Source organism: Globicephala melas, chromosome 17 (assembly GCF_963455315.2).
Source record: "Globicephala melas chromosome 17, mGloMel1.2, whole genome shotgun sequence".
In the NCBI taxonomy this organism is placed as follows: Eukaryota; Metazoa; Chordata; class Mammalia; order Artiodactyla; family Delphinidae; genus Globicephala; species Globicephala melas.
In genome coordinates, this window is record NC_083330.1 from 35,197,847 (window position 1) to 35,223,278 (window position 25,432).

Genomic DNA, 25,432 nt, shown 5'->3' on the forward strand with positions numbered 1-25,432 from the left:
AGACTTATCTCATGGTTACTAATGTTTCTTAATAAAGAGGAAGTACATATTTTCCCTGAGAAGTATGATAGTATACTAAATTCTCCAAAGAAATTTTAATGAAAACATCAGCCAGGAGATTGCTTCCATAACTGAGTGGCATTTGGACTTGTAGGATTTTGATTCATTGTAGGATTTATTTCTTTCAGAACTCTGAATCTATTCCTTTTTTTTCCTTGTAAAAGGAAACGCTGCAGCAGGTGAAAATTATCTCAATAAACAACCCACTTGTTTTTCTGAATGTAAAGAAGTTTCATACTGATCTAATGAACATAATCCAAAAAGAAAATGCCAACAACCAGCCACTTGATGAAATCAGCAAGGTAGGGTCAACTCTTTCATGATTACAATATCATGCTACAGATAACCTTATATCATGATACCCCAAAAACGTTATCATGTAAATATAATATGTTATAAAAGTGTTCAGAGATCTCTTCCTGAACAAAACCTTATATTGTATTATACTTTTTATTTGGCTCTTGTAGTTAGCTTTTAGGTAATCGCTTTTGTTCATTCATTTGTTCAGTTGTTCACTTACTCATTAATTCAGCATATATCTAATGGACATGTGTACTAAGTGCTATAACCCTGAGGAGAATAAATAAGACAAATCACTTAAATCAAAGGATCTTTTTACCAAGAGAAAGAAGAGTTAGATCTACCTCTAAAAGAGAATATGGTAAATAACTCAGAGAAGGGTAAACTGTTGCCATCATTATAACGTTATTTTAAAATGCCATCATTCTTTATCTCCATAAATTATCTCAATTAACACAGATAGTAAATCAAATGTGCATCAGGATGAGTTCATGTGAATGAGCTATCTGTAATCATTTGAATCCTTAAGCTCTCTGCAATGTTAAGAGCAGGGACTTTGGAGCTAAGCTGCCTGGGTGAGCCACTTAGGAATGGTGGGATCCTAACCAAGATATTTAATCTTTTCTGTTGCAGTTTCCTAATCAGTACTAGAGATGATTAAATGAGCTAATATACACAAAGAAATTAGAATAGTGTCTGGCCTACTCAATACTATAAAGTCTTAGCTAGAGGGCTTCCCTGGTGGCGCAGTGGTTGAGTCCGCCTGTCGATGCAGGGGACACGGGTTCGTGCCCAGGTCCGGGAAGATCCCACATGCCGTGGAGCGGCTAGGCCCGTGAGCCATGGCCACTGAGCCTGCGCGTCCGGAGCCTGTGCTCCACAACAGGAGAGGCCACAACAGCGAGAGGCCCGCGTACCGCAAAAAAAAAAAAAAAAAAAAAAAAAAAAATCTTAGCTAGAATTATTAGTTTGATTCAGTGTAAATAATGCCCTCTCAATGAAGCATTTCTTGACTTTTAGATAACAAAGATCTCTTTTTTCTCTTGTATCCTTGAGCATATACTACCTCCCAGTCAGTCAGATACATAGGAGACCTTGGCCCTTCCCCTTCTGGTATCTCAGGAGCTAATTCCACACTCCTGTCTCTGCAGCTTCATGCTTCTGCCTCTGGGCCTCATAGTGATCCACATAACAGAGGTCCTAAATACAAGATCAAATATGAAATTTGCTGGGCACAGTTCAAAATGAAAATGTGAAGTTCCTTTTTCAACAGTTGTTATGAATTTCAAAATGGTGACAACAGAGCATTAAGCCAAATGAGAGACCCTTCTAAGCATGGGGTCCTGTGTGACTGCACAGGGCTCAAGCCCATGAAGCTGGCCCTGTCTATATATCTCCAGACCTTCTTTACCCCTCATTGTGATCTTTAGGATGTCACTTTCATTGGAATATTAGGAACTAGCACCTTTGATTTTGGGGTGAGAAGAACTTGCTCTTATGCCAAAGGGGGAGATATATTCCTAATTGTTCAAGTTGTATATTAGGCCTATTTTTAATCACAAAGCCATTCTATACCTTACAGAGTGTTAAACTGTATTATGAGAGAGGTAGGCTCTTGCGGCTGACGTTAAGCTCATAACACCATGCATAACAATATTGTGGGAAAATCTGTCTAGAGTGTCAAATAACCTAATTAACCCACAAGAAGTTGTGGTCTTATTTTACCAAAATCTAAATTTACTTATTGAAATAATATACTAGATTGTGGGCTTTATCATTTCTAGTAGAGTACCTGACATGAGGATTCTTATAACAAATTATTTACCGATAGTCGATAGTGTTTTCCTTAGAATATTTTCCTGCAAGATTAAGGTTGCTCCAACTTGTTTTCAGAAATTGCAAATTGGTGTGTGTTTACCTTGTAGTGTACCTTAGAAACAAATCTCATTAACACAGTCTTCTGTGAGAAGGTTCTACATATATGATTTTACCTACTTGGGACTTCAGAAAATTGAGTCTAAAAATCAAATAGAGTTTATTGAATCTAGGTTTTTGGTACGTAATGGCACCCAAAAGGATTCTTTAACTCAGAACTTTATGATGGTGAGAAAGAATTTGTTGAAACTGAGCTCTACTCTAATGATAATAAAGCAAATATTGTATGTATATTTGTATGTTATGAATTTTAAAGGACACAACAAGGACTCAGATGGCACTCTGGAATTCCTCCTCTCAGAGGAACCTGGGGTAAACCTTTATTCAGAATGCTTAAAAGGATAGTCTTGAGCATGGATGATCTTTTGGGCAACTCATATTGTCCTTGTCACACACTGTCTGCCTAGGATATCTACTTATTTTAAGGACTATGCACTTATTGTAAGTTCAGTTTTGGAGTAACAAGTCTGCATCAATTAATCTCTGCTGCAGCTTTGCCTCCCTTTATCAGGCTGAACATAGCAGTCTATAGTTGTTCCTTGAACTGGAGTGCTCTGCCAGGGACTTGATCTTCTCTTCTCTGACAGCTGAATTTTCAACAGATAGTAGTGATGGAAGGGCATTTTAAACATTCCAGAGCAGGAAGATTTACATCCTATTCAAAACATAAGCTGAAAAAGGATCCCCTGTTAGGTTATGTAACAATATACTTCTATATCATTATACTGCTCTACTTCCTGTATATCACTATTAAATATCTCCCTGAATGCAGAAGCTTAGAAGGATCTCAGACTGCTAGTGTTTGATGGATTCATGCTCATTATTATATAGGCTACAGATATTCACTATAATATTATCACCATTTTGTGGTCTCACTTTGCAAGAGAAGTTTCAATCTGCTGTTTACCTAAAATTTTCTTTTGCTCAGACAAGGTTTTTTTTTTTTTAAAGTAGATTTTAGTTTTTGGAACAGTTTTAGATTTACAGAGAAAAATTGAGAAGTTAGTATACAGAGTTCCTATATACCCCACACCACACAGTTTCCTCTATTATTAACTTCTTGTATTAGTGTGACATATTTATTATAATCGATCAACCAATATGGGTACATTATCATTAATTATAGTCCATGCTTTATTCAGATTTACTTAGTTTTACCTAATGTCCTTTTACTGCTCCAGAATTCCAGCCAGGATATTACATTACAGTTAGTTGTCCTGTCTCCTTAGATTCTCTTGGCTGTGATAGTTTCTTAGACTTTCCCTTTTTTGATGGCCTTGACAGTTTTGAGTAGTACTGGTCAGGTATTTTGTAGAATGCCCCTCTGGTGGAATTATCTCTTATTTTTCTCATGGTAGGACTGGATATATGGGTTTTCAGGAGGAAAACTATAGAGGTGAAGTGCCATTTTCATCACATTGTTTCAAGGGTACAAATATAAACATGATTTATCACTGTTGATGTTGACCTTGATCACTTGGATGAGATAGTATTTGTCAGGTTTCTTCACTGTAAAGTTACTCTTTTTTCCCCTTTCCATGCTGTAGTCCTTGAAAGCAAGTCACTCTGTGCAGCCTGTACTTAAGGAGTGTGGAGTCATTCTCCACCTTCTCGAGGGTGGAGTATCTGATTTAAACTTCTTCTGCAGGAGAGATTTCAGACAAGGTATTTTAAGAGGAGGGAAAGGAATCACATTTGTTGACTGTCTCTCAAGGGCAAGTCCCTTTAAGTGGGCTATCTAACTTAATTGTTATCAGCCCCATGATGTAACTGACTTTACCTGAATGTTACAAAAAAGGAAGATTGAGACTTAGAAATGTAAAATAACCTGGTGAAAATTATTTGATAACTGTCAGAATCAGACTTAAAACATATAAGCTGAACCACTGGGATTAAGAAGGGAAAATAGATGTTTTGTGGTCACCCTCTAAGATGAAATCTGATTTCATGAGAAAAGCAATATAATGTAGAAGTTTGAAGCATGAGGTGCAGAGTGGAAAGACATGAGCTCAGGTTCTAACTCAGTTCTTACTAGCTTTGTGACTTTGGTCAGATTATTTAACCATTTCAATCTTTAGAAGTCTTCCAAATTCAGAAGTTTTCCAACTTTCGGATGAAAAATGAGATCAGTAGTAAATTCATAGGATTATTCTGAGGATTAAATGATTAATGTCAAGTTCTTGGTATATAATAAGTACTCAAGAAATAACAATTGTTATTAGTTTGTGTTAGTTTCAGGTTACAACAAAATGATTCAGTTATACAAACATATGTATCTTTTTTTTTCAGATTCTTTTCACTTACAGGTTATTACAAAATATTGAGTACAGTTCCCTGTGCTACACAGTAGGTCCTTGTTGGTTATATACGTCATATATAGTAGTGTGTATATGTTAATCCCCAAATCCTAATTTATCCTTCCCCCACACTTTCCCCATTGGTAACCATACCCTTGTTTTCTATGTCTATGAGTCTGTTTTTGTTTTGTAAATAAGTTCATTTGTATCATTATTTTTTAGATTCCACATATACGCGATATCATATGATATTTATCTCTGTCTGGCTTACTTCACATTACTCAGCCATAAAAAAGAATAAAATAATGCCATTTGCAGCAACATGGATGGACCTAGAGTTTATCATATTAAGCGAACAGCTAACTTTTGTATAATATGAAATATATGGTTGGCGGTCTCTCTTTGAGAGTGCTGTGTTAATGAAGTTAATTTCTGACTGGATACGCTACAATGAAAAACACGTACAAATGTTCAATTCCTGATCAAATATTAAAACAAACTTAATCTTGCAGAAAACATTCTAAAGAAGATGGTTTGACTTGATAGTTTAAATTATCTACTGAGCTAACATAAGCTTAGAACTAATTATTTTATTATTTTAGTTTGTTGTATTTATCATTCTGAAAAAAGCTAGGAAAAATAATTATTGGATACTAGTTTCCTTTGTTATTTATGGAGAAAAGAATGATGTTCTTTTTCAGGGACAGAAATGAATTTTTATAATGTTATTCTTCTTTATATTTGTTTTCATTTCAGTGTGAACAAAACACATTGCTCAATTCTCTATCCAATGGCATTTGCAATGGTGAGTTAGCTTAAAAAACAACTAAGTGTTCTGACTTGAATATAGACCAGAGAATGAAATCTTCTTCCCCTTCTTCTCCCTCTCTGCCTCCTACTTCTTTCTTCCCTCTCTCCTCCTGGTCTACATCCTCCGTCCTCTCTCCACCTTCTCTTCCTCCCTCCTCCTATTCTCTCCTCCTCCATCTCCCTCCTCTTTGCCTACTCCATCCTCCTCTCTTTTTTCTCTCTTCCTCCTTCTTTCTCTTAACTCTCTCCTATTCTGTCCTCCCCCTTCCTCCTTCTTTTCTTCTTCTTCCCTCTCATCCTCCTAATCTTTTAGAAGTGAATTTAAGATGTATAAACCTACAAAGGATGAATGTGTAAAACTTTATTATGAGGCGTTAAGAATACCTGAAACACAAATTAATGGTACTTTTTTTGTAAAAATGGAAGGAAATACAATGTCCACTGATCAGAATGTACAATATTGAAAAGATGTCAGTTCTCGAATTTATTTATAGATATAAATTGAATCACAATTAAAATTCCAATAGGACATTTTAATGGCAATTGACAAGCTCATTCTCAATTTTGTACAAAAACAAATGGCTAAGAATAGGCACAACTGTTGAAATATATGAACAAGTGGGAGAACATGTTTCTTATGTATGTATAGATGTATTATAAAGCCCTAATAATCAGTGGAGTGTGGTACTGGTTCAAAGATAAGTGAACAGATCAATAGGACAGAGTAGAGAGCACAGAAGTAAGGAAAAAATCTCACATATATTGGTGTTTTATTTGTGACAAATGTGGCATTTGTGACAAAAGCAGTGAGTAAAAGACAGTCTTGTTAATATACAATGATGAGACAATCATGTATCCATAATGAATGAAATTAGACCTTTATCTCATACCATACCCCAAATCAGTACCAGCTGGATCAAAGTCCTAGGAGTGGTAGACAAATTATAAATTTAGAAGAGAACATAGGAGAATATATATAAGAAATGTTAAACATTATCATTAAAATTCACTAGATTATTATCAAGAGCTTTTGTTTACCAAAAGGCATCATATAAAGCATAAAGAGATAAGCCAGAGTAAAAAGAGATAGGTGTAACAAATAAAATGGAGAAAGAATTGCACTCCCCAGGATATCAAGGTGTAAAAATGGCAGATGGCCTGTTAGGAAAATGGGCAAGAGACATGAACAGACATTTCACAAAATGAGACATTTTCAAATATACCAATAAACATATGAGAATATGCTTAAATTCACTATTGTTATTTATAATAATTATTGAGGAAATGTATATTAAATTCATAATAAATAACACTACATATATATGTATATATATATGTGTATATATGTATATATATATATATACACACATATATATATATATAATTGATATTTTTAAAAGTCTGACAATACCAAGTATTGGTGAGGATGTACAGCAACAAAAAGTTTCTTGCAGTGCTAGTGGGAGTGTAAACTGTTACAACCATCTTGGAAAAACAGTTTCACAATATCATATAAAGTTGAAGATACCATACCTTATGACCAGCAATTCCACTCCCAGTTATACATTCTAGCAATTTACATAAACAAGAATGTTCACACAGTATTGGTTGTAACTACACAAACCTGGAAACAGCTCGTATTTCAAAAAAAAATTATCAGGTATATATAACTATGGAATATTTGTACATTTGAATTTTTACTTGATATATTTATTATACTATATATATATACAATAATGAAAACTAGATGAGTCTTATAAACTTAATTGGGCAAAAATAAAAAGATGAAAGAAAACATTAAATTCAAATTCCATTATATAAACTTAAAAAAAACAACAGGAAAAGCTGACATACTGATTTTTGTTCTTCTAAAGACAATAAAAAAGGAATCTCTTAATATCTGTACCTGGAAACACATACAAGGTTGTTCATAGTAGCTTTGTTTATAATTCTCCCAAATGCAGAAACAACTAAAATATTTATTAACAGTACAGTGGATAAAGAACATATGGAATGTTTATATAAATACATATTATAATAAATACATATTATAATATCTATTATATTACTTTATGTAAAGTATTCTAAATAAATGTATAACATATAGAATAGAATAAAATAAATATCATATAAATATATGAATTAATTGCATGACCCACATCAACATGGATGCAGCTCAGATGTTAGCTTCTCTGGTCTCTTCTGACTTCTTGTAGCGAATTTACTTTCTCCTACATTGTGCTTTCAAAGGATGCTTGTATAATACTGGTATTGTACTTATTTAATGATCATTTCTTAAAGATCTCACTTTTCTGCTAATCTGGAAACTTTTTAAGGGCATTCTCACCTCTGCATCATTAGATCAGGCTCACTTTGCACAGAGCAGTAGCTGATGGTCATGGTCACCTTTGCTCTGTCCTTGTGAAATTTTGGCACCCAGTGGCCCTTTTATAGTAGCTAGGACTGGTTGACCAGAATATTTTTCTGGTATTTTCCTTCTCTCCCCTCTTCTGATACTCCAAAGTGTCTAGGTTCTCCCATCTCTCACTCTTGTTCAGGGGCAACCTCCTGTTCTCACTTCCCTGTGCTTTAAATCCTCAGGTTTCATTTACTGCTCATGTTCTTGGTTTCCTCTCTCAATTTAACTAGTAAAACCTATAACTCTTGGTTTTATTGCCTTTACATTTTCACTTCTGTGACTCTAATTCTGTCTTTAACCATATTCAAAATGAATTAGTATGACTTTCATATTTTTTTTTTCTGTTATGAGACAGTCTTTGTCTTACTCCATGGATAGAAAATACCCAGTTTCCCATGCTTACATCAGACAGAATTAATTAATCAAGGCACTTCCTCCTATGAGCCAAAGTAACCTGAGAATCTTCTAAACAGGCAGTTTTAAGAAGCTGCTACAAATGGTTGGTGTTGACACACAAGCTGAGATGTAGTTGCCATCCCAGCTTTATTATGTTCTGTGATGTAATGATACATTAATCTTAAATCACCTTTTTAAAAAAGCCTTCTTATGCATTAGAGATTATAAAGATTCCCTTCTGAGGATCAAGTGCCCACTCCTCATCTAAAACCCTTCCTTATTTTCTCAAACTGATTTCCCTTTCACTACACATTACACAAGTTCTCTATCCCAATCAGATGAATCAGTTCATGGCCCCTACATCTAATTTTATTGTCCCTGGATCTGATCCTTTATTTATCTTCTCCCTTCTAGAACAATCTACTTTTTGCCAATCCAAATACTATATTTTCTTCAAGGTTTAATAGAGAAGTAAAGTAAATTGAAGGGACACACTCTTTGGCAATCTCAGGTAGACAAAGAAGTCAGCCAGATCCATAGAGGGGAATATACAGTCAAGTGCAGCCTGGAATTCAGTGTCTTCAGCTGTAAGATGGAAATCATAGTAACATGGAGAGACTACCACATGCCTCACTCAGTCACATATCGCCTTACATGGTTATAAAGTTGTTTCATTCATCCATATTTTCCTCCTAACTAGATTTTTAAGGGAAGAAATGTATTTTAAATTTCCATTGCATTATCCTTCATTGTCCAATGAACACTAGGTCAGTGAATGAAAATTACAGTGCTAATATTTGTATAGCACTTCCAAGTTTTCAAAGGACATTCTTCTGAATAACTGAAATAGATAATTGGCAACTATACTTCCATTTTCAAATAGGTAATAGGATACTATTCATTTTACTGATGAAAATGTTGAGGACATAGATAACTAACTTGCTCAGGATTGTGCAGTTGGTTAGGGACAGAGGAGGAACTCAAGTCCCTGTCAAACACAGACATGTGTACAGGAAAGGGTGCTTAAAGCTGGGATTTGGGAGTTCTGAGCCAGATGCAGTCTGCAGGAACACAACCAAGAAGGGTGTGTTGGTGCTAATACAGGGAAAAGGAGGTAACAGACAGCACCATCTTCCTCTTCTTTGGTTGAAAGCTTGTGAAAATGGACATAGAGGATGGACTTAAAAGAGATTTCAGTATGTAATTAACATAACCAGCACGGTTTAGGTGTTGGGGGAAGAGAGAGGGCAATACAAATGATGATTTGAAGCTTTGAACCACTCAAACTGGGATAAATAACAGGAAATCCAGGAGGGTAGCTAAAAGGAAAGGGAAGTTTATTTTAGGAGATGGTGAATTTAAGATACTGGGAGATCATCAGGAGACATCCATGAGTTTTGGGGACCACTGAAGAGATCTGGAAGTAACTAAAGCAAAGGGGGATATCAGCTGGGAAAGGGAGTAGGAAAGAGGAAAGAGAATAAAAAATACCCTCCAAACAATCTTTACAGAAGAGGAAGATTGGATTGAAAAATCAAAATATGTAAATACATATAAACTACATAAATAATAAGATGGAAATCATCATATTTCTCTGAATGAAAACAAAAATTGCACAAATGTGAACAAATCTTCCATTAATATGTTTAGTATGTTGTGTTCCAAAACACTTTAGTCACATTGTGCCATTACCAAGAGGCACTCTGTCAACGTCCCTCTTAGCATTGTGATTTTTCAGGTTCATCTCCACCATCTTCTTTTTTTTTTAACATCTTTATTGGTGTATAATTGCTTTACAATAGTGTGTTAGTTTCTGCTTTACAGGAAATTGAATCACCTATACATATACGTATATCCCAATATGTAGTCCCTCTTACATCTACCTCCGACCTTCCATATGCCACCCCTCTAGGTGGTCACAAAGCACCCAGCTAATCTCCCTGTGCTATGAGGATGCTTCCCATTAGCTATCTATTTTATATTAGGTAGTATATATAAGTCCATGCCACTCTCTCACTTTATCCCAGCTTACCTTCCCCCCCCCATGTCCTCAAGTCCATTCTCTATGTCTACGTCTTTATTTCTGTCTTGCCCCTAGGTTATCAGAACATTTTTTTTTTAGATTCCATATATATGTGTTAGCATGCTGTATTTATTTTTATCTTTCTAACTTACTTCACTCTATATGACAGTCTCTATGTCCATCGACCTCACTACAAATAACTCAATGTAGTTTCTTTTTATGGCTGAGTAATATGCCATTGTATATATGTGCCACATGTTTATGCATTCATCAGTCGATGGACTCTTAGGTTGCTTCCATGTCCTGGTTATTGTAAATAGTGCTGCAATGAATATTGTGGTACATGACTCTTTTTGAATTACGGTTTTCTCAGGGTATATGCACAGTACTGGGAATGCTGGGTCGCATGGCAGTTCTATTTTTAGTTTTTTTAAGGAAACTCCATACTGTTTTCCATAGTGGCTGTATCAATTTACATGCCCACCAGCAGTGCAAGAGGGTTCCCTTTTCCCCACACCCTCTCCAGCATTTACTGTTTGCAGATATTTTGTTGATGGCCATTCTGACTGGTGTGAGGTGATACCTCATTGTCATTTTGATTTGCATATCTCTAATGATTAGTGATGTCGAGCATCCTTTCATGTGTTTGTTGGCAATCTGTATATCTTCTTTGGAGAAATGTCTATTTAGGTCTTCTGCCCAATTTTGGATTGGGATGTTTGTTTTTTTGATATTGAGCTGCATCAGATGCTTGTAAATTTTGGAGATTAATCCTTTGTTATTTGCTTCATTTGCAGATATTTTCTCCCATTCTGAGGGTTGTCTTTTCATCTTGTTTATGGTTTCCTTTGCTGTGCAAAAGTGTTTAAGTTTCATTAGACCCCATTTGTTTATTTTTGTTCTTATTTCCATTTCTCTAGGAGGTGGGTCAAAGAGGATCTTGCTGTGATTTATGTCATAGAGTGTTCTGCCTAAGTTTTCCTCTAATAGTTTGATAGTGTGTGGACTTACATTTGAGTCTTTAATACATTTTTAGATTATTTTTGTTTATGGTGTTAGGGAGTCTTCTAATATCATTCATTTACATATAGCTGTCCAGTTTTCCCAGCACCACTTATTGAAGAGGCTGTCTTTTCTCCATTGGATATTCTTGCCAAATTTATCAAAGATAAGGGGGCCATATGTGTGTGGGTTCATCTCTAGGTTTTCTATCCTGTTCCATTGGTCTATATTTCTGTTTTTGTGCCAGTACCATACTGTCTTGATTACTGTAGCTTTGCAGTATAGTCTGCAGTCTGTGAGCCTGATTCCTCCAGCTCTGTTTTTCTTTCTTAAGATTGCTTTGGCTATTTGGGGTCTCTTGTGTTTGCATACAAATTTGGAAAGTTTTTGTTCTAGTTCTGTGAAAAATGCCATTGGTAGTTTGATAGGGATGGAATTGAATCTGTAGATTGCTTTGTGTAGTGTAGTCATTTTCACAATGTTGATTCTTCCAACCCAAAAGCATGGTATATCTCTCCATCTGTTTGTATCATATTTAATTTTTCATCAGTGTCTTATAGTTTTCTGCATGCAGATCTTTTGTCTCCTTAAGTAGGTTTATTCCTAGGTATTTTATTCTTTTTCTTGCAATGGTAAATGGAAGTGTTTCCTTAATCTCCTTTTCTGATCTTTCATTGTTAGTGTATAGAAATGCAAGAGATTTCTGTGCATTAATTTTGTATGCTGCTACTTTACCAAATTCATTGATTAGCTCTAGTAGTTTTCTGGTAGCATCTTTAGGATTCTCTATGTATAGTATCATGTCATCTGCAAACAGTGACAACTTTACTTCTTCTTTTCCGATTTGGATTCCTTTTATTTCTTTTACTTCTCTGATTGCTCTGGCTAAAACTTCCAAAACTATGTTGAATAACACTGAGAGTGGGCAAACTTGTTTTCTTACTGATCTTAGTGGAAATGGTTTTATTTTTTGACCATTAAGAACAATGTTGGGTGTGGGTTTGTCACATATGACCTTTATTATGTTGAGGTAAGTTCCCGCTATACCTACATTCTGGCTGTTTTTTTTTTTTTTTTTTTTTAAATCATAAACGGGTGTTGAATTTTGTCAAAAGCTTTTTCTGCATCTATTGAGATGATCATATGTTTTTCTCCTTCAATTTGTTAATATGGTGTATCACATTGATTGATTTGCGTTTATTGAAGAATCCTTACATTCCTGGGATAAACCCCACGTGATCATGGTGTATGATCTTATTAATGAGCTGTTGGATTCTGTTTGCTACTATTTTTTTGAGGATTTTTGCATCTATATTCACCACTGATTTTGGCCTATAGTACTCTTATTGTGACATCTTTTTCTGATTTTGTTAAGAGGGTGGCCTCATAGGATAAGTTTGTGAGTGTTCCTCCCTCTGCTCTACTTTGGAAGAGTTTGAGAAGGACAGGTGATAACTCTTCCCTAAATGTTTGATAGAATTCACCTGTGAAGCCTTCTGGTCCTTGGCTTATGATTGTTGGAAGATTGTAAATCACAGTCCCAATTTCAGTGCTTGTGTTTCGTCTGTATATATTTTTTAATTTTTTCCTGATTAAGTCTCAGAAAGTTGTGCTTTTCTAAGAATTTGTCCATTCTTCCAGGTTGTCCATTTTATTGGCATAGAGTTGCTTGTAGTAATCTCTCATGGTGCTTTGTATTTCTTCAGTGTCAGTTGTTACTTCTCCTTTTTAATTTCTAATTCTATTGTTTTGAGTCTTCTCCCTTTTTTTTCTTTTTTAACATAGTTATTGGAGTATAATTGGTTTACAATGGTGTTTTAGTTTCTGTTTTATAACAAAGTGAATCAGCTATACGTATATCCTCATATCTCTTTTCTCTTGCATCTTCCTCCCTCCCACCTTCCCTATCCCACCATCTATCTGGTCACAAAGCACTGAGCTGATCTCCCTGTGCTGGGTGACTGCTTCCCACTAGCTATCTATTTTACATTTGGTAGTGTATATATGTCCATATATACACTACCAGTCTCTCAGTTTGTCCCAGCTTACCCTTCCCACTCCCCGTGTCCTCAAGTCCATTCTCTAGTAGGTCTGCGTCTTTATTCCCATCTGGTCCCTAGGTTCTTCAAGACCATTTTTTCTTTTACTTTTAGATTCCATATATATGTGTTAGCATACAGTATTTGTTTTTCTCTTTCTGACTTACTTCACTCTGTATGACAGACTCTAGGTCCACCCACCTCACTACAAATAACTCAATTTTGTTTCTTTTTATGGCTGAGTAATATTCTATTGTATATATGTGCCACATCTTCTTTATCCATTCATCTGTTGATGGACACTTAGGGTGCTTCCATGTCCTCACTATTGTAAGTAGAGCTGCAATGAACATTGTGGTACATGACTCTCTTTGAATTATGGTTTTTCAGGGTAAATGCCCAGTAGTGGAATTGCTGGGTCATATGGGAGTTCTATTTTTAGTTTTTTAAGGAATCTCCATACTATTCTCCATAGTGGCTCTATCTATTTACATTCCCACCAACAGTGTATGAGGGTTCCCTTTTCTCCATCCCCTTTCCAGCATTTATTGTTTGTAGGTTTTTTGATTATGGCCATTCTGCCCAGTGTGAGAGGATATCGCAACATAGTTTTGATTTGCATTTCTCTAATGATTAATGATGTTGAGGATTCTTTCATATGCTTGTTGGCAATCTGTGTATCTTGTTTGGAGAAATGTCTATTTAGGTCTTCTGCCCATTTTTATATTGGGTTGTTTGTTTTTTTGATATTGAGCTACATGAGCTGCTTGTAAATTTTGGAGATTAATCCTTTGTCAGTTGCTTCATTTGCAAATATTTTCTCCCATTCGGAGGGTTGTATTCTCATCTTGTTCATGTTTTCCATTGCTGTGCAAAAGCTTTTAAGTTTCATTAGGTCCCATTTGTTTATTTTTATTTCCATTCCTCTAGGAGGTGGGTCAAAAGGGATCTTGCTGTCATTTATGTCATAGAGTGTTCCACCTATGTTTTCCTCTAAGAGTTTGATAGTGTCTGGCCTTACAGTTATGTTCTTAATGCGTTTTGAGTTTATTTTTGTGTATGGTTTTAGGGAGTGTTCTAATTTCATTCTTTTACACATAGCTATCCAGTGTTCCCAGCACCACTTATTGAAGAGGCTGTCTTTTCTCCGTTGGATATTCTTGCCTCCTTTATCAAAGATAAGGTGACCATATGTGCATGGGTTTATCTCTGGGCTTTCTATCCTGTTCCATTGATCTATATTTCTGTTTTTATGCCAGTACCATACTGTCTTGACTACCATAGCTTTGTAGTGTAGTCTGAAGTCAAGGTGCTGATTCCTCCAGCTGCATTTTTCTTTCTCAAGATTGCTTTGGCTCTTCGGGGTGTTTTGTGGTTCCATACAAATTGTGAAATTTTTCATCCCAGTTCTGTAAAAAATGCTAGTGGTAGTTTGATGGGGATTGCATTGAATCTGTGTGTTACTTTGGGTAATATAGTCATTTTCACAATGTTCATGCTTCCAATCCAAGAACATGGTATATTTCTCCATCTATTTGTATCACCTTTAATTTCTTTTTTCAGTGTCTTATAGTTTTCTGCATATAGGTCCTTTGTCTCCTTAGGTAGGTTTATTCCTAGGTATTTTATACTTTTTGTTGCAGTGGTAAGTGGGAACGTATTCTTAATTTCAGCTTCATATTTTTCATCATTAGTGTATAGGAATGAAAGAGATTTCTGTGCATTAATTTTGTATGCTGCTACTTTACCAAATTCATTGATTAGCTCTAGTAGTTTTCTGGTAACATCTTTAGGATTCTCTATGTATAGTATCATGTCATCTGCAAACAGTGACAACTTTACTTCTTCTTTTCCACTTTGGATTCCTTTTATTTCTTTTTCTTCTCTAATTGCTGTGGCTAAAACTTCCAAAACTATGTTGAATAATACTGGTGAGAGTGGGCAACCTTATCTTGCTCCTGATCTTAGTGGAAATGGTTTCAGTTTTTCACCATTGAGGACGATGTTGTCTATGGGTTTGTCATATATGACCTTTATTATGTTGAGATAAGTTCCCGCTATGCCTACTTTCTGAATGGTTTTTATTATAAATGGGTGTTGAATTCTGTCGAATGTTTTCTCTGCATCTATTGAAATAATCATATGGTTTTTCTCCTTCAATTTGTTAATATGGTGTATCACATTGATTGATTTGCATATAATGTAGAATCCTTGCATTCCTGGGATAAACCCCACTTGGTCATGGAGTTTGATCTTTTTAATGTGTTGTTGGATTCTGTTTGCTAGCATTTTGCTGAGGATTTTTACATATATGTTCATCAGTGATATTGGTCGGTAGTTTTCTGTTTTGTGACATCTTTGTCTGCTTCTGGTGTCATGGTGATGGTGGCCTTGTAGAATATGTTTGGGAGTGTTCCTTCATCTGCCATATTTTGGAAGAGTTTTAGAAGGATACGTGTTACCTCTTCTCTAAATGTTTGATAGAATTCGCCTGTGAAGCCATTTGGTCCTGGGCCTTTGTTTGTTGGAAGATTTTTAATCACAGTTTCAATTTCAGTGCTTGTGATTGGTCTGTTCATATTTTCTATTTCTTCCTGGTTCAGTCTAGGAAGTTGTGCATTTCTAAGAATTTGTCCATTTCTTCCAGGTTGTCCTTTTTATTGGCATATAGTTGCTTGTAGTAATCTCTCATGATCCTTGGTATTTCTGCAGTGTCAGTTGTTATTTCTCCTTTTTCATTGCTAATTCTATTGATTTGAGTCTTACCCCACTTTTTCTTTCTGAGTCTGGCTAACGGTTTCTCAATTTTGTTTATTTTCTCAGAGAAACAGCTTTTTATTTATTTATTTTTTGTGGTACACGGGTCTCTCACTGTTGTGGCTTCTCCCATTGCAGAGCACAGGCTCCGGACGCACAGGCTCAGTGGCCATGGCTCACGGGCCCAGCCTCTCTGCAGCATGTGGGCTCTTCCTGGACCTGGGCACAAGCCCATGTCCCCTGCATCAGCAGGTGGACTCTCAACCACTGTGCCACCAGGGAAGCCCTCAGAAAACAGCTTTTACTTTTATTGATCTTTGCTCTCGTTTCCTTCATTTATTTTTTATTTATTTCTGGTCTTATCTTTATGGTTTCTTTCCTTCTGGTAACTTTGCAGGTTTTTTGTTCTTCTTTCTCTAATTCCTTCAGGTGTAAGGTTAGTTGGTTTATTTGAAGTGTTTCTTGTTTCTTAAGGTTGGATAGTATTGCTATACTCTTCCCTCTTAATACAGCTTTTGCTGCATCCCTTAAGTTTTGGCTCATCTTGTTTTCATTTTCCTTTGTTTCTAGATATTTTGTGATTTCCTTTTTGATTTCTTCAGTGATCTCTTGGTTATTAAGTAGTGTATTTTTTATCCTCCATGTGTTTGTATTTTTTACATATGTTTTCCTGTAATTGATATCTAGTCTCATAGTGTTGTGGTCAGCAAAGCTACCTCATATGATTTCAATTTTCTTAAACGTACCCAGGCTTGATTTGTGACCCAAGATATGATGTATCCTGGAGAATGTTTCATGAGCACTTGAGAAAGAAGTGTGTTGTGTTGTTTTTGGATGGAATGTCCTATAAATATCAATTAAGTTCATCTTGTTTAATGTATCATTTATAGGTAGTGTTTTCTTATTTATTTTCATTATGGATGATCAGTCCATTGGTGAAATTGGGGTGTTATATTCCCCTAGTGTGATTGTGTTACTGTCGATTTCTCCTTTTATGGCTGTTAGTATTTGCCTTATGTATTGAGGTGCTCCTATGTTGGATTCATAAATATTTACAATTGTTATATCTTCTTCTTGGATTGATCCCTTGATCAATCCGTTATGTAGTGTCCTTCTTTTCTCTTGTAATAGTCTGTGTTTTAAAGTCCATTTTGTCTGATATGAGAATTGCTACTCCAGAATTATTTTGATTTCCATTTGCATGGAATATCTTTTTCCATCCCCTCACTTTCAGGATGCATGTGTCCCTAGGTCTGAAGTGGGTATCTTGTAGACAGCATATATACAGGTCTTCTTTTTGTATACATTCAGCCAGTCTATGTCTTTTGGTTGGAGCATTTAATCCATTTACACTTAAAGTAGTCACCAATATGTATGTTCCTATTACCATTTTCTTACTTTTTGGAGGTTGTTATTGTAGGTCTTTTCCTTCTGTTGTGTCTCCTGCCCAGAGAAGTTCCTTTAACATTTGTTGTAAAGCTGGTTTGGTGGTGCTGACTTCTTTTAGCTTTTGCTTTTCTTTAAAGGTTTTAATCTCCATCGAATGTGAATGAGATCCTTGCTGCATAGAGTAATCTTGATTGTAGGTTTTTCCCTTCCATCACTTTAAATATGTCCTGCCACTCCCTTCTGGCTTGTATAGTTTCTGATGAAAGATGAGCTGTTAACCTTATGGGGATTCCCTTGTATGTTATTTGTTGTTTTTCCCTTGTTGCTTTTAACAGATTTTCTGTGTATTTAATTTTTGACAGTTTGATTAATATGTGTCTTTGTGCATTTCTCCTTGGATTTATCCTGTATGGGACTCTCTGTGCTTCCTGGACTTGATTAACTATTTGCTTTACCATATTAGGGAAGTTTTCAACCATAATCCCTTCAGGTATTTTCTCCTTCTCTTTCTTTTTCTCTTCTTCTGGGACCTCTATAATTCGAATGTTGGTGTGTTTAATATTGTCCCAGAAGTCTCTGAGACTGTCCTCAATTCTCTTCATTCTTTTTTCTTTATTCTGCTCTGCAGTAGTGTTTTCCACTATTTATCTTCCAGGTCACTTATCCGTTCTTCTCCCTCAGTTATTCTTCTATTGATCCCTTGTAGAGAATTTTTAATTTCATTTATTGTGCTGTTCATGATTGTTTGTTTGTACTTTAGTTCTTCTAGGTCCTTGTTAAATGTTTCTTGCATTTTCTCCATTCTATTTCCAATATTTTGGATCACCTTTACTATCATTATTCTGAATTCTTTTTCAGGTAGACTGCCTATTTCTTCTTCATTATTTAGGCCTGGTGGTTTTTTACCTTGCTCCTTCATCTGCTGTGTGTTCCTTAGTCTTCTCATTTTTGCTTAACTTACTGTGTTTGGGGTCTCCTTTTCACAGCCTGAAGGTTCGCAGTTCCTGTTGTTTCTGGTGTCTGCCCCCAGTGGCTAAGGTTGGTTCAGCGGTCATGTAGGCTTCCTGGTGGAGGGGACTGTTGCCTGTGTTTTGGTGGATGAGCCTGTATCTTGTCTTTCTATTGGGCAGGTCCACATTTGGTGGTGTGTATTTGGGGTGTCTATGACCTTATTATGGTTTTAGGCAGCCTCTCTGCTAATGGGTGGAGTTGTGTCCCTGTCTTGCTATTTGTTTGGCATAGGGTGTCTAGCACTGTAGCTTTCTGGTCGTTAAGTGGAGCTGGGTCTTGGCATTGAGATGGAGATCTCTGGGAGATTTTCACCATTTGATATTACGTGGAGCTGAGAGATCTCTGGTGGACTAATGTCCTGAACTTGGCTCTCCCACCTCAGAGGCATATCCCTGATGCCTGGCTGGAGCACCAAGAATCTGTCATCCACACGGCTCAAAATAAAAGGGAGAAAAAAAGAAAGAAAGAAAGAAAAAGATAAAATAAAATTAAAAAGTTATTAAAAGAAAAACTCAAAAATAATTATTTAAAAATTGTTTTAATTAATTTAAAAAAAGAACGAAAGAAAGAACAACCAAACTAAGAAACAAATCCACCAATGATAGCAAGTTGTGAAAACTATACTAAAAAAAAAAAAAAAAAAGAAAAAGAAAACAGAGAGAGGGAACCCTAAGTCAAATGGTAAAAGCAAAACTATACAGACAAAATCACACACAGAAGCATACGCATACACACTTACAAAAAGAGAAAAAGGGGAAAAAAATATATATCCTTGCTTCCAAAGTCCACCTCCTCAATTTGGGATGATTCGTTGTCTATTCAGGTATTCCACAGATGCAGGGTACATCAGGTTGACTGTGGGGATTTAATCCATTGCTCCTTAGGCTCCTGGGAGAGATTTCCCTTTCTCTTCTTTGTTCGCACAGCTCCTGGGATTCAGCTTTGGATTTGGCCCTGCCTCTGCATGTAGGTCGCCTGAGGGCTTCTGTTCTTCGCTCAGACAGGATGGGGTTAAAGGAGCAGCTGATTAGGGAATCTGGTTCACTTAGGCTGGGGTGAGGGAGGGGTACGGAGTGCAGGGCGAGCCTGCGGCAGCAGAGGCCAACATGACATTGCAATAGCCTGAGGCGTGCTGTGTGTTCTCCCAAGGAAGTTGTCCCTGGATCATGGGACCCTGGCAGTGGCAGGCTACACAGTCTCCCAGGAGGGGAGGTATGGATAATGACCTGTGCTTGCACACAGACTTCTTGGTGGCTGCAGCAGCAATCTTAGCATCTCATGCCTGTCTCTGGGGTCTACGCTGATAGCCGCCGCTGGCACCCATCTCTGGAGCTCCTTTAAGTAGCGCTCTTAATCCCCTCTCCTCGTGCACCAGGAAACAAAGAGGCAATAAAAAGTCTCTTGCCTCCTCGACAGTTCCAGACCTTTTCCTGGACTTCCTCCTGGCTAGCCACGGCTCACTAGCCCTCTGCAGTCTGTGTTCACGCAGCCAACTCCAGTCCTCTCCCTGGGATCTGACCTCTGAAGCCTGAGCATCAGGTCCCAGCCCCCACACGTCCCGGCGGGTGACCAGTCAAGCCTCTCGGGCTGGTGAGTGCTGGTCAGCACCGATCCTCTGTGTGGGAATCTCTCTGCTTTGCCCTCTGCACCCCTGTTGCTGTGCTCTGCTCCATGGCTCCGAAGCTTCCCCACTCCGCCCTGCAGTCTCTGCCCGCAAAGGGTTTCCTACTGTGTGGAAACCTTTCCTCCTTCACAGCTCCCTCCCCGCTGGTGCAGGTCCCATCCCTATTCTATTGTCTCTGTTTTTTGTTTTTTCTTTTGCCTTACCCAGGTACGAGGGGAGTTTCTTGCTTTTTTGGAGGTCTGAGGTCTTCTGCCAGCACTCAGTTGGAGTTCTGAAGGAGTTGTTCCATATGTAGATGTATTTCTGATGTATTTGTGGGGAGGAAGGTGATCTCCACATCTTACTCTTCTGCCTTCTTGAAGGTCTCCCTCCACCACCTTCTTACCTGCTTAACTTCGAACTATCCTCCAAATCTCAGGTTACATGTCCCATTCTTCCTTTCATTCCTGTATTATCATGTCCTTGTTCACTCAGCAAATATTTTTGTATTTAATGGACATCTTCTGAGTCCTAGGCACAATGACAGATGCTGTATATTCAAGGATGAAGAAAGCAGGCATGATTTCTGTCATCATGGATGCTGAAACCTAAATTAGCTCCCCTCTCTCAACCGCCCCCCCACTTCTAGTTCCCCAAACCAGCTGTATTTCGTCTGGAGACTCTAGGGGAGAGCACTTCTACTTCCTTGTCCTTTTCAATTTCTTGAGGCCATTCACTTTCCTTGGCTCATGGCCCCTTTCTCCATCTTCAAACCAGCAGTGTTGGCATTTTCATATCTCTCTGACCTCTTCTTCCATCACCACATCTCCCTCTCTGACTCTGACCCTCCTGCCTCCCTCTCATAAGAACTCTTATAATTACATTGGACCTCCCTCACCACAATAATCCAGGGTAATCTGCTCATCTCAAGATCCTTAATTTAATCAAGTCTGCAAAATTCCTTTTGCCATGTAAGGCAACATATTCCACAGGTTCTAGGGATTAAGATATGGACATAATTGGGGGTCATTATTCTGTCTATAATATGAGGTGTATCCTGTACCTCCTTAGCACTTTCTGCATAACTTTCCCAGCCTTTGTAACACTTCAGATTACTAGTTCAACTGACTGGTTTCCTAGTTTGGTTGTGAGTCTATTGAGGGTAAGGACCGTCATCTCTCTTGTCCATCATTCTGCTTGTATTTTTAGGACAATGCTTAGACTAAGCACCCAATACTTCTATATTGATTGACTGCTTGAATGAATGAATGAATTAGAGAGATGCTCAATAATATGTGCACATGTTTTCCAAAGATAGTGTTTTGGTTTGTCCTAAATATTTCTGAGATCCTTGTTTTCTTGAGAAGTTTGAGATGTAAATCTGTTTCTCAATAGTTACTTGATATCAACAGAAAATGCCTTCTTTTAAAAAATTATGAATGACTCACAAACTGTCAAGAACATTTTGAAGTATAAAAGAAGCACTCCTAAATTATGCAACTATGAATACTTTTTAATAAAAGGAGTTAATGAATATTCCACAGGAAAGAGCTGGCTTGTACAGTCTGGAGTTAATTGCTCACCCACACCTGGTTGTTAATTTCTTTCTGAAATGTTGTTTAGTGTAGATAAAGCCCATCATTTACCACATCCCACATGGGTACAGATTAGTTGTCTCCTTTGTACATGCTCCAAGCTTACCTCATTTTGCATAAGGCAGGATATTAGCTGTGCATTCACTTTACTCTTTTCTATAACAATGTGATTTTTATTGCACTGGTTGATTTACTTAGAAGCTTAGAACATGAGGATATAGCCATAAAATCATTACAATGGCAAAACTGAGAGTGTAAAAGAAAATTTCACTTATTTTTGGAAAGATTTCAGAAATGTCCGTTGTATTTAAATTTCCATTTGAGTGAAATGGTAACTTTGCCATTAAGAATGTCTTTTTATTTACAAAAAACATCATGAATTGCTTCTCTTAATATAGCTTACTTAAATGATTATCCACAAATACATGGCACAATTCTTTTATTTTTTTTTTTTTTGGATGATGTGAAAATGTGCATGCATTTTGAATAAAGGAGCAGAAAAGAGGAAACTTGAATGTAAAAATGAAAGACAGAGCAAGCACACTGTAAGAATGGAAGGAAAATTTTTGTTTCTCTATTGATTAAACCCAAACATTTTCATAGTTAGCAATCTATCATCACTTAAATAATGAAATAATTGCAAGAAAATACAGAGAATGGCAAGTATAATTTACAAGTGAAATAAATGTGCTAGGATAGAAAAGAGAAAGAAACTTAGTTCTTAAATAATTTTCTGTACCTTTTAACCACCATTTCTGAATCATTTAGATCTAGTGATCAATCTCTCCAAATAATATATACAGAGTTTTTTCACTGGAATGTTATTTTCAGATCAACAAATAAATTTCTTATGAACTAGTAGTGACTTCCTGCAGCACTGAATTGATAAAAATTCTGAGGTCTTCTTTGACATAAGTGGAAAAATTACCATGATTGATTAGCCATGTTTGGCTTGCTAAGGAATGGGGATGATAGAATGCATACCATAAAGTTAGTTATGGGTAATAATTTATGTACCTCCTTCAGGAAAAGCAATGCATTGACATTTTCCAAATGAAATAGTTGTTAATATTTTTCAGATTATATTGAATATATATATTTAATTCTATTAAATATTGCCAATAACAATTATGCTTTCTAGTAAATAAATAATAAGCCTTAAAAATCTCAAAAATTCATAATTTATATAATTTGGGGAGTAGATATTAATGATAACTTTTTCTACATAAATTTTTGGACTAAGGAGTTTAGATCAAGCTTATTTTGAAATATGTAATATATTATAAAAAACATATACCATTTGTTAAGAACAATGCTGTGTAAGAAAATGTAAAAAAAGACTTCATTAATTTTGTTCTCAAATTGTATCATCACTGTCTTTTTTTTAACATCTTTATTGGAGTATAATTGCTTTACAAGGGTGTGTTAGTTTCTGCTTTATAATAAAGTGAATCAGCTATACATATACATATATCCACATATCTCGTCCCTCTTGCATCTCCCTCCCACCCTCCCTATCCCACCCCTCTAGGTGGCCACAAAGAACTGAGCTGATCTCCCTGTGCTATGCGGCTGTTTCCTACTAGTTATCTACTTTATATTTGGTAGTATATATAAGTCCAAGCCACTCTCTCACTTCATCCCAGCTTGCAATCCCCTCTCACCGTTTCCTCAAGTTCATTCTCTATGTCTGCGTCTTTATTCCTATTCTGATCCTAGGTTCTTCAGAATCATTTTTTTGTTGTTAGATTCCATACATGTGTGTGTTAGCACACGGTTTTTATTTTTCTCTTTCTGACTTACTTCACTTGGTATGACAGTCTCTAGGTCCATCCACCTCAATACAAATAACTCAATTTCATTTCTTTTTATGGCTGAGTAATATTCCATTGTATATATGTGCCACATCTTCTTTATCCATTCATCAGTCGATGGACACTGAGGTTGCTTCCATGTCCTGGTATTGTAAATAGAGCTGCAATGAACAGTGTGGTACATGACTCTTTTAGAATTATGGTTTTCTCAGGGTATATGCCCAGTAGTAGGATTGCTGGGTCTTATGGTAGTTCTATTTTTAGTTTTTTAAGGAACTTCCATACTGTTTTCCACAGTGGCTGTATCAATTTACCTGCCCACCAGCAGTGCAAGAGGGTTCCCTTTTCTCCACACCCTCTACAGCATTTATTGTCTGTAGATAGTTTGATGATGGCTATTCTGACTGCTGTGAGGTGATACCTCACTGTAGTTTTGATTTGCATTTCTCTGATGATTAGTGATGTTGAGCATCCTTTCATGTGTTTGTTGGAAATCTGTATACCTTCTTTGGAGAAATGTCTATTTAGGTCTTCTACCAATTTTTGGATTGGTTATATGTTTTCTTGATATTGAACTGCATGAGCTGCTTGTAAACCTTGAAGATTAATCTTTTGTCAGTTGCTTCATTTGCAGAAATGTTCTCCCATTCTGAGGGTTGTCTTTTCATCTTGTTTTTGGATTCCTTTGCTGTGCAAAAGCTTTTAAGTTTCATTAGGTCCCATTTGTTTATTTTTGTTTTTATTTTCATTTCTCTAGGAGGTGGGTCAAAAAGGATTTTGCTGTGATTTATGTCATACAGTGTTCTGCCTATGTTTTCCTCTAAGAGTTTTATAGTGTCTGACCTTTCATTTAGGTCTTTAATCCATTTTGAGTTTATTTTTGTGTATGGTGTTAGGGAGTGTTTTAATTGCATTCTTTTACATGTAGCTGTCCAGTTTCCCCTGCACCACTTAGTGAAGAGGCTGTCCTTTCTCCACTGTATATTCTTGCTTCCTTTATCAAAAATAAGGTGACCATATGTGCGTGGGTTTATCTCTGGACTTTATATCCTGTTCCATTGATCTATATTTCTGTTTTTGTGCCAGTACCATACTGTCTTGATTACTGTAGTCTTGTAGTATAGTGTGAACTCTGGGAGCCTGATTTCTCCAGCTCCGTTTTTTTTGTTTTTTTTTTTTTTTTCTCAAGACTGCTTTGGCTATTCAGGGTCTTTTGTGTTTCCATACAAATTGTGAAATTTTTTGTTCTAGTTCTGTGAAAAATGCCATTGATACTTTGATAGGGATTGCACTGAATCTGTAGATTTCTTTGGGTAGTATAGTCATTTTTGCAATGTTGATTCTTCCAATCCAAGACATAGTATATCTCTCCATCTGCTTGTATCATCCTTAACTTCTTTCATCAGTGTCTTATAGTTTTCTGCATACAGGTCTTTTGTCTCCATATGTAGGTTTATTACTAGGTATTTTATTCTGTTTGTTGCAATGGTAAATGGGAGCGTTTCTTTAATTTATCTTTCAGATTTTTCATCATTAATGTATAGGAATGCAAAAGATTTCTGTACATTAACATTGTATCCTGCTACTTTACCAAATTCATTGATTAGGTCTAGAAGTTTTCTAGTACCATCTTTAGGATTGTCTATGTATAGTATCATGTCATCTGCAAACAGTGACAACTTTACTTCTTTTCCGCTTTGAATTTCCTTTATTTCTCTGATGGCTGTGGCTAAAACTTCCAAAACTATGTTGAATAATAATGGTGAGAATGGACAAACTTGTCTTATTCCTGATCTTGGAGGAGGTGGTTTCAATTTTTAACCATTGAGAACAAGGTTGGCTGTGGGTTTGGCATATATGGCCTTTATTATGTTGAGGTAAGTTCCATCTTTACCTACTTTCCAGAGGTTTTTATTATAAACAGGTGTTGAATTTTGTTGAAAGTTTTTTCTCCATCTATTGAGACAATCATAAGGGTTCTC

The 25,432-nt window shown here is 36.4% G+C and overlaps 1 protein-coding gene across 2 annotated transcripts in view; it reads left to right on the forward strand.

The window, feature by feature from the left end:
* Window positions 1-25,432, forward strand: part of SLC26A7 (solute carrier family 26 member 7) — a 308,475-nt gene that overhangs the window by 269,886 nt on the left and 13,157 nt on the right. For both annotated transcript variants that reach the window (XM_060287458.1, XM_030862868.2), the window contains 2 exons: window positions 225-362; window positions 5,349-5,397. In XM_060287458.1, the coding sequence (XP_060143441.1) occupies window positions 225-362; window positions 5,349-5,397 (187 nt within the window). The remainder of the gene's footprint in view (window positions 1-224; window positions 363-5,348; window positions 5,398-25,432) is intronic.